Source organism: Clavelina lepadiformis, chromosome 1 (assembly GCF_947623445.1).
Source record: "Clavelina lepadiformis chromosome 1, kaClaLepa1.1, whole genome shotgun sequence".
In the NCBI taxonomy this organism is placed as follows: Eukaryota; Metazoa; Chordata; class Ascidiacea; order Aplousobranchia; family Clavelinidae; genus Clavelina; species Clavelina lepadiformis.
Genome location: NC_135240.1, coordinates 25,288,951 through 25,299,185, shown reverse-complemented (window position 1 = coordinate 25,299,185; position 10,235 = coordinate 25,288,951). Strand labels below are relative to the sequence as shown.

The 10,235-nt window shown below is 36.9% G+C and overlaps 1 protein-coding gene across 1 annotated transcript; it reads right to left on the bottom strand.

The window, feature by feature from the left end:
• Window positions 1-6,059: 6,059 nt before the first annotated feature.
• On the bottom strand, window positions 6,060-8,343 carry LOC143468918 (protein Shroom2-like). The gene is made up of 5 exons (XM_076966404.1): window positions 8,036-8,343; window positions 7,838-7,928; window positions 7,456-7,728; window positions 7,214-7,342; window positions 6,060-7,108 (listed from the first exon to the last, which is right to left on the bottom strand). The coding sequence occupies exons 1-5, from the start codon at window positions 8,140-8,142 to the stop codon at window positions 6,947-6,949; spliced, it is 762 nt and encodes a 253-aa protein (XP_076822519.1). The 5' UTR covers window positions 8,143-8,343; the 3' UTR covers window positions 6,060-6,946.
• Between the last annotated feature and the right edge of the window lie 1,892 nt (window positions 8,344-10,235).

Genomic DNA, 10,235 nt, shown 5'->3' with positions numbered 1-10,235 from the left:
TTTATTTAGAGAACGGTTCTGCATTAAGGATACTTTTCGTTAATTTGAGTCACAATCTTGATCTAAATTGAAATGTCGATTGCATCTACCGATGCATTGATTCGTCAAACTCCGGATAATTCGTTTGTGTTTGCACACGAGCTTCATAGCTTCTGTTTACTGAACGTCATAACCTATTCTTATGGAGAACCTTCCAATTAGCACTGCAAGTGGCAGACAGAAGGTGAATAAATTGTAGTTTGCTTCGGACAATTTTCGACCGTATTTTCAGAAAAAACGTGTTTACAGCTGTTGTAAATTAGCAGAGTTGAGTTGCTCGTATAGCTATGGCGAAACATTGAAGGTAAAGTTCACTGGAGCGCGAAAGAAAGCAAATCTCACAGATAGAAAACTATTAACAGCTGCTTGGCACTCGCACTCGTCTCAACTTTTTGTTGTTCAAAAAAGGACGTCATCATTAAGCGCATTGCGTTGGTTGGGTATAACGGCGTAGGGAGAGAGAAGACGACATCCACAACAAAAATATTTTGTGCTCAGGCACGTGAATTGAGAAGTCTGTTGTTGTACATAGAGGTTTACAAACCAGTGGGTACAACTGAGTGCAAGTAGACCAAGTGGTATATGTGATTTATTGCGTAATCATGGTGGAATTCCAATTTTGTTGTTTTTCTCTGCTGTTGACGTAAATGTAAATTTTCTATACAACGTCTTCGCTAATGCTATACGGAATGTATCACTTGCCATGTGACTGTGGCAAAATAAATTGCTCTCTTAGTCGGCTTCAGACGTATGTCACGATCGAGTTTACGTTGTACGCTGAACAAAAAGCAATGCAATATCATCCGATAAATATACTTTCGGTTGTGTGACGAAATATATTATCATAATGTTGTGGTAAAGTAATCCTGTTCATATAGGCCCATGCGTCTGTGTTAGTCAGAAATTTTATGAAGACATTGGTGAAAATTCAGCATATCACGTGTAGACTTTTGCGTTTTGTTGAGCTATTGCGATCATGTGGTGCCTGGTGTTTGTGTTCATCGAAAGCACCTTTACTTCACGTGGACTGTAATACCTTTGTGAATGTTCCGTTGTTAGATAAACATTCCAACCCTGTTAAAAGAACATTTCAAAGGTGTCGGAACCTGGTTCTTCATAACGACCTTGTACAAATTTGCAAAATTTTACTTTAGCAATATTTGTTAACCTAATCATCGGTCAGACTAATTCAGCAATTGTTTTTTCGACAACAGTGTCACCGATTAACTGGAAATCGGTCCTTGGGATCATGCTGTTCATGTGGTTTTGTTTTACACGGTTCACTGCAGTCATCTTATAAATTGTTGTGCAATAATCCACTTTGATAAATGCTTTCACGTGCTATGGTCTTGTGATCAGTGACGGAAACATTTTTGACCAGCTAATGGTGACAATTTCTAAAAATAATCCAAGTAAAAAGATGTTTCCTAGAAAATTGTGCGGAATTTTGTATTGAAACTAATGCCCCGTATAACTGCAAGTTATAAATGCTGTTTAAAAATTTTCAACCTTGAATGTTTGTATTGCACATTGGGGAATATAGGAGTTATGAAAAAGAAGTGGTAATTATTTCTTATCCGTTATTTTTTCGCTGTTGCACTGACATGTATTATCATGTCGTTTAATTTGCACTGCTGTTGTAACTGGTACGTTTATTTTGAAAAGCGACTAAAATTCTCCATTTCTTAATTTGTCTAACATTGCGGAGAGCACGCGAACGTCGTGCTTGACACCACCTAATTGTGTCAGTTGCGATGGCTGGAAACTGGTTTTCCCGCACTGTTATGCTATCGGCGGGTAAACAATTAGTATACTGATTCATATTTCTGGGTATTAGCATACCTGAAAACCGCGTCGTTTCTTTAATTTTTATAGGTTTGCTTTGGCTTATAAAAAGTCCAACATTGTGTTTTCGGTCACGAGGTAAATTACTACTAATTGACGTAAATTTCCTTAATAAATGGATATGTTTTTATTCAGGAGCCTGGCCTTCAGTAGGCCGAATTCCCAACTTCTTGTGACGCGCGTAAACGTCTCAAATAAAGCTCTAGTCTTGTTTCGGTAGGATGGTACATCGACGTCACAATATCTTTTGCCACGAGGCCAAAACTATTAACGCCTGTCACCTTACTTTAAATATAATTCTTTGTAAATAAGGTCTAACTGCGTGATAAAACAGATATACTATGACTAATCATTGTCAGTTCATGTGTTCTTTAATGTAACTACATTAATTAACATGTAAATTTATTTTCGTATAAGTTTCGCTAGAGGTTACAAGTGAGATTAATTTAGTGGAAATGACGTGAATTTTGTGTGACGACAAGTTGCCCTCAGTAATGGCCCACTCGATGTCTCTAAAAGTAATTGCACATCACATGGTTTACCCCAAATTGTTCTAGTCCATTTATTTTTACGGTTTTTTTAGTACATTTGGATAACATTGAACAGATTGTTCTTGGCAGCTAAGTTAAAGATCTTCGTCGTCGAATTGAATGTATCATGCACAGGAATAAAATCGATTTAACATACTTATTCAATTATAAATCGCATGTTTATGTTGAAACTCCAAATGCTCCATTAACAAAGTACTGTAATATGTAAACCACTTTTTAGAAACGTTTTGTTTTACGGTTGCCCAGTAGTCTACTGTAATGTCAAAATTCAATAGCGTAGAATATTTAACTCACCCTGAACACTGACTCAGTTAACTAATTATAACTGACATCAGAAGAAAAAGTGAAAACGATGCTTAGCCACTCCTTACCTCACGTCATAGAAATGAGTACATAAATAATACAGACCACCACTCCTGTAAGCATCAAAAGCGTCCGCATGGTCTTAAAAACTTCCAAATCCGATGACCCTTACCCTTGTTTCAGGTGTGGCCCCTGACGACAGGAGCAAATTGATCTGTTTGGTTTGATTAAAACGCACTATTGGGGCGCAAATTTATGCATTTTATGACTTTTATGTGTGCATTTCCAGAACTAAAATTATATTAGTAAAGCGTTAAAGTTTGAAAATAGTTTGCTGTGAAATATGAAGTATTTTTTGCTACGACTTTCAAAAGTGATCTTACAATGATAGAGCGAAAAATGTGCCTATAGTATAGTGACTAATAATAGTAATAAAGTATTTCGTGAATTTTTGTAAGTTATAATGTAATGAAATGAGACCACTCCCGTTGCGAATGATTATTACCTCAGCGACACAATTATGCTCCCAGAACTTTTGTTATAAAAGATTAACATAACTACGTTCTTCAGTTCCCATTAGATTGCTTGCAAATTAAATTTTGACACGGTTTGTGTTGGGGGTTTTGCTAGTCTAGGTTTATCCAGAAATATTGCTAAAAACGATCTCGATAGAGTCAACAAAAGTTGGTATCCTTTTATTTTCCAAAATAAAAATATGGTCGTACCGGTACTCATCTTTTTGACTCATTATCGTATGTTTCTATTCTTTGCTAAATTTTGATTAAAGTGTTACTGATATAGCTGACGTTGTATTGTCGTCACTCACGGTGTAAAATTACACATTCACTTAAGTTACAAGTGTTTCGTCACCTTGGGGAAAGTTACTTTTTACCGTTTTATTAATAGAACGGTCATTCATAAACTAGAAGCACGTGGACATTTTTTGCGGTGTCATCACGAAATCAAAGCAAACGTATGAAAAAATCAGACCACTTTTGACGTAAGAGAACTATGGAAGGTTTTTTGTTACCCTTAAACTGGTCATTTTATGGCGTATTTCAACTTGATCAGATATTACAAAACTAGTTTTGTTGATATTACAAATAATCACTTCTATCGGCAAAGTCTGTATTTGAAGACTTCTCTGTTTAATGATAAATAAATTGCAGTGTATTTGTGGTAGTGGATAGTGGTATGAATCACCTTAGTACAACGTCAAACTTAAATCATCCATTAAATGTTCGGATTGAGTTATGTTTGCTAGGTGATTATAGATCAGTTTTTAGTGATATAATGTTTTGCACCATTTGAAAAAGGGTGGCAATTTACTGCTTTTGGTAATCGTAAACGAGGAGAATTTCGTCACCCCAAAAATATATTCCCGATGCTTTTTTCGATGTTTTGTTCTGGTAAAAGTTGCCGACTGAGCGTGCACTGAGAAAAGTTAGCGCATTTCAACAATGCAATTTATCAAACAATAGTAATGAAGAAAAGTGTAAGTAACCTACTTATTTTTGCTGTCATGCGTAGAAATCTTGTCTCCGGTGTTCGTGGGGGTCGCCAATGTTGGGAGAAAGGAATTGCTAGAAACTTTCAATAATCCCAAACAATACGACTGCACGTAAGTGCATCGTGGCATTTTCTTTAAATGGTTACCAATCATTACATGGTTCATAGCAAACCGAAATAATGTTCCGTAATGATATATGGCAACAAGTTAAAAGGTTAGCGTATTTTCGTTTGTTTTGTATCGCTAATACTTGAAGCATTATCTACTTCCGTGTGGGATGTTATCCTGCCGCACAATACGTGTCGAAGGAAGTTTCCAGAACTTATTTATTTGCTAAGTTCATTTTTATTGTTTTATGCGCTCAAACCTTGACATCGTTAATCTGTATGATAATTGTTAGTTAACCATCTTCAACGTTCATCGAATACCAGTTTAATTCTTTCGCTTTCAAGTGGTGCAAGTTCTGGAGAGATTATACGGCACATACTTGAAACGTTCTTAGAGCTCCATGGAAATGAAGCTAAGATAAAAAAGTGTGTCTTGAAACTTTTGCACGCGATGTTCGTTATACCCTGTTTAATGATATGTTAAGATGCTAAGTGCGATTGAAACGCTTTAATGCCACAAGTCAGTGTCATCTAAAGAACATACGTTAAAGGTTGAAGCATTTTTTCAGGTGATACCACTTTTGATGCAATTTTAATTGCATACTTGTAGCCACAATAGATATGGTGGGTAAAATACTGATTAACGATTGACGTAGTTGTAATTCGACTTAAAGTTAATAGAGTGGTTCAACTTTTCATACCTATACCACACTTCTGTTAGTCTGCAATCCGTTTTGCTTGCATTTCTTTGTCTCACTATACTTTTGTTGGAACACAACTTCCACCGTAGTAATTGTTATGAAAATAACCGGTATACTCGTATATATTATTAGGATGATTTTGTACTTGCTACAAATGGGGTAGTAATATGAGCTTACCGTTACAAACATTGAAACGTTGAGTTTACTTTAGAGCAAAATTTGTTTCTTTGTACTGAATACTACAAATTTTGCAAAGTTATTTAGCTTAGCTTGCAATTGTGTAAATGCTCGTGGCTATTACCTGGGACAGTTGTGATTGACGGCGACAAGTTGTATTTTTGTCTGTGACCATCGCGTGCTGTTGTGATTCATTTAACCGTTGATAAGTCTTAGTCCGCTCATCACCTCACACTGAGGCTTAGAATAATTGAGCCAATATTGACTTGATCTTTAACCAAACCCGAGAACGCTCACCGCGAAAATGTTTTGTGTTTAGTCACTGTAATTAGGAATTTAGTGATAATGTTGGCAACAATCATTTAACGCCTATTTGCGTTGCTAATCCGTGTAACTTGAAGCCGACGCAAACAAGATCTGGCTTCGAGCGACTCTGTTGTTTTTAAGTATAGCATTGAAAAAAACTTTCCACAAGCTTACGGGTCATTAATTTGCCGTCTTTAACTGCACTCATTGAAAACATTTTGCAAGATTTTTTGTCTTTGTTGGTTTTCCACTGGTGCAGTTGAGACTGTTTTGACGGCTACAGTTACACCGAATTTCATTCTATTCGAAAGAATTGGGTAAAACGCACTTAAATTTGGACCATGTCTTGCCTATTTTACATGCTTCGTTTGCTCCGACTTTCACCGACGTAGTAGTGAAGTTTTCTACGGTTTAAATTTTAGGTGGTTTTCCTTATAGTCGAAACTTATTTCCCTGTCGCCGATGTTTTTAATTTTTTTTCTCACCAGTGAGTTGTCTTTAAATTTTTCAGATGTACATATTTGATCAAATTTCCACATTTATTTCACAAACTCTGACAAGCTCTACTAAAACATTTTACGAAAATACAACTTTATTGCTTCAATACAAAAATGGAAAAAAAAACTTTTACAAAGAAATTGAAGAATATTTTACGATGTAAGAGCTTGCGATGGTGCAACTTAGTTCAGATTACAAATACGATTGTAATTAAAACTGTTCAGCACAAAAGCAAGTCCTACAACGGAACGTCAATAGAGTTTAGTAAGAAATATATCGTCGTCAATGGTTAATTGTCGCGGCTATGGCCCAGTTTTACTGTTGCCATGTGTGCGAAACAAACAAAAAACTAATGAAAATTCAACAATAGGACGTTTACTTTCATTAAAATGAGACGTCCGAATGTCATAAAGTTGAGTGATCGGTGTCGCAATTCTATCGTTTTAAAGAGATTGATAAAAAGAGCATTGAACGGGACAAGTAACGCCTTTGTCGATAAAAATCGGTTAATAATTCGCAAGCTGCGATGTACACACAAATACAAAAGACATCATCAAATTTTCTTCGAATCACTGAATAATAAAGTCTAACGACCGTCGTAGAACTACAGCACTTGTGTTTGCGTTGCGACTGATGTAATCCCTTTCTTTCTCGTGCTGCAGCTTCGGACTTCCGTTGTTGTCTGGAGGGTGTCGCCTCTGTCTTCTGCATTGCCTTTGCGTTTCAACACGCGGTCCTGCCCTCACGCCATGAACTCTCCACTATTTCGTCATCTGCTGTTGCGTTGTGAGATGCAACTTTTCCATTGCATGTCGTGCACCACATTGGTGAGGCATGTCATAACGTGCGCTAGTCTATAATCGCGTGTGTATAGGTAGCATGTCGGCTTGGTCCCACCACTTTGACAGCCTACTCGTCAAGCATCTTATCGAGCTTGATCTGCAACTCTTCTGGCAAGCTGTCGCGCAGGTTTTCAATCTGTTTCTCGCCCCGCCTACACTGTTCCTCGAGCTCGCGTTGTTCCGCTATTAACGCTGACTTCATTTTCATGTACAGCTCGAAGTTGGCGTACTGTAAGATTAAAGAAAAGCGTTTACAAATATTCTTTGTGTCGTGTAATTCCATCAAATTTATCATGGAATTTAACAACATTTTAACCAAACGTCATTTTATCACCTGTTTTGATGTTAAACAGCTGGTCAAGATTTCTGAGACAGTTCTCTGTCTTCTGTCGTGATTTTCTTTTAAGTCTTTGGCGTCATTGTATTGACCGCTTAGCCTTCTTCGCTTTCTGCACAGTGAAACCTGTAAAGACGAAAACCCGTTTGTCAAAATATATCAATTGTAGTTTGCTGTGAATGCAATTGAACTGAAATTATTATGTGCGCCACACCGCATGAAGGTAGACAGTAACCTACCAATTCCTCTTTTTCGGCATCGCATGGCAGCTTCTTGATTTCGTTTTCAACGCGTGAAAGTCTTTGAGAGACTGACAAAAGAAGGTTGATGACTTTGTCGGAATCTTTAACGAATGTGTTGTACTTTTCTACTTCTTTTTCGTTGCAAGCCTTTTTGACGATATTGTGCAATTGGTTACCAAGGCCTTCGTTTTGTTCCATTTCAATGTCGACGAGATCTTTCAAAATTTTAAGCTCGTCTGTTTGTAGCCTGAGGTTTAAGGCCATGTTGATCTGCAATGAAAATTCCTATGGTAAATTGTTGTTTGTGTTAATTAGTTATGAGCATAGTAGCGCATTTAAAAAAGTGCGATTTCACTGACAAAGAAATTGCTTTGATTACCTTTGCATGGATTTTGTCCTCATCAAAGTTGCAGTTGGTCGTAGCAAAAGCCGTTGGTGTTGGTAAAAATTCGCAGCTTTTGGTTTGCTTCCTGAAACAAACATAAATAGAATTAAGATTAAGAACTCATATAATTAAGAACATATTAACTTCAATGATTTAGGAAGATGGTATTTCAATGTTAAAAGTTGTACAAACCTCTTTCTGTATCGCCTTCGTCGAGTTGGCAATTCGCATTGTGGTGAAGTGATGTCTGGCGAAGATGGTCGCGAGTAGATAAGCTCACAAGACAGTTTTGGTGCCATTGTCGTAGTTTAAACTTTTTTTCAGCAGCACAGTCAATGGTTTTCAAATAAAGTATGTCACTAAATGTCGCTAAAAATGCAAAAAGAAAATTTAGACCCTTGTTTTATAAGATGTTTTCTGATTTAAACTGTTCTCCAGTATGCCTCAATAACTCTTCTGTTAGCACGAGGCTTTTTTCAGCCAGGTTTCTGACAAGTTCGCTTTCTGGTTTCTAGACCTCACGTACGTTGACGAATACTTGCCTGTCACAGGTCTGTCGCCTTTTTATGGGGTGTACAGACACGCGAGAAAAAGGCTTCGTTGTTGATTTTTTTGGCAACGAAGAGAAAATAGGCGAAAGGAAAGTACCCGAGAGATTTTGCGTTTCATCACACTTGTTTTGTCATTCAACACCAGGTTCAGTAATATTCCACCGATTTACGAAAGCACATTCAAAAATCACGTTTTGAGTATTCTGTCACTGGAACTTTGTCAGATTTTATTGTATACACATGGAAATTGAGTTTATTTATATACCCATCAGGTTTTTCACAACCACGTTAGTGAAATATACACAGCTACAGTCTGTAATTTTTTGTCTACTGGGTTCTAGATGCGCTATATCTGTCAGCAAGACGCAAGCTTTTTTCCGCTTAATTTAGCGCTTTACTTGAACGTTGAAAAGGCCTATGCCCTATAGCATATAGATAACCCTTAACTTTGCTGTGTAACGAAGGCATGGCGTTTGCCGCACGAGAAAGGTACCCGCCCATCTATTTGCGCAGCATATCATTTATGTTAACGGCTTTTTCTAAACATAACCCTGATGAGATGCCATTTATTTATAACTAAATGTTATGTTGTATTCGCACGCATTTCACCTCCCTATCCGTGTAATAAATAGGTCCTAGCATCGAAATTTCTTGTTTTAGACACAAGTTTTAGGTTTCCATGACCTAGTTAATGATTTACAAAATGAAGGGTTATTCGTGTACATTTATCCAGGAATATGTTGGGCCAGGCTTTATTGCTAAACCTGCCGTCAAAAACAGCGACGTAAAAATTAATTGCCATTGTTTTCAGTTGAGAAAAGCAAATATCGTTTTTGTGTCAAAGATATTTTTGAAGAAGTAATAACTTATCACCTCAAACGCAAATATTTTGACATCTCCTCGATTTCCTAAATTACTAAATTTTGACCTCCAGTGCCAAATTTAGATTAATATTGGTTTACCCCATGCGACTTGAGGCTTGCAAAAGCAGTCTTTTGTTCTTGAAAGAAGCAAAAACAGTGGCAAGATAAAACGATATTTTGAACGGCTTTGTTTTGAAGTGTCAGCCTGTTTACAAAAAACTGTGCAGCGTTTCAGTACGTCATACACCAAGTCGTGTAAGCTATGTCACAGCCCATCCTATAATACTAATGGCCATCTCGATTAGGAACGCTACCAGAAATGGTTACATGGTTGACCTCGTAATGAGAATTCCAATTAATGATACATGTCTATACCTTTTATCTATTTACAGTTGCTAGAGCAGCAGTAGTACTGCAGAAGGTATCAAGGAAAATTTCTAGATGATTATTGACATGACTTTCGACATGTTTAAAGTGGCCGGTGTTGTTGAAGTAATTAATTAGTCGTCCTACATTTACTTTACCGATACTTCAGGGAAAGCGATGACTGTATATTATATACCAAGTGCGAAAACCTCAACAAAATAAAGATTGATTTACTCCGCTGCAAGTCCGGGAATTATTTCCAGTCATAATGAGCAGCGCGATGTTTACGAAAAAATAATCATGCCCGCAAAAAAACAGAGCAACAAAACTTACGTAATTTTCTCTGCGAGTAATACAATAATTATTAGTGTTCCAAATTTGACATGGTAACTTAAATTGAACGCAATCATCAAAATCATTGCTTACAATTAGTATTATTATCTTTCACAAATGCAAAGGATCCTAAATGAAAATGTCAAAAGTCCGCAAGGTATGAAAAGTTCTGATTGGATTAATCACAGCCTGTCAAACTTAATAGCACAGGTAACGTTTTTCTGCTTCGTAATAGCTACAGATAACTGCGATGTATTGCGTCGGTTTACACCGGTGCTG

Coding starts and splice junctions, on each gene's coding strand:
- LOC143468918 (XM_076966404.1), bottom strand. CDS start 8,142: ATGGCACCAAAACTGTCTTGTGAGCTTATCTACTCGCGACCATCTTCG. Junction 7,929..8,035: donor CGAAGGCGATACAGAAAGAG/GTTTGTACAACT, acceptor TGTTTGTTTCAG/GAAGCAAACCAAAAGCTGCG. Junction 7,109..7,213: donor GCTGTTTAACATCAAAACAG/GTGATAAAATGA, acceptor TTAATCTTACAG/TACGCCAACTTCGAGCTGTA.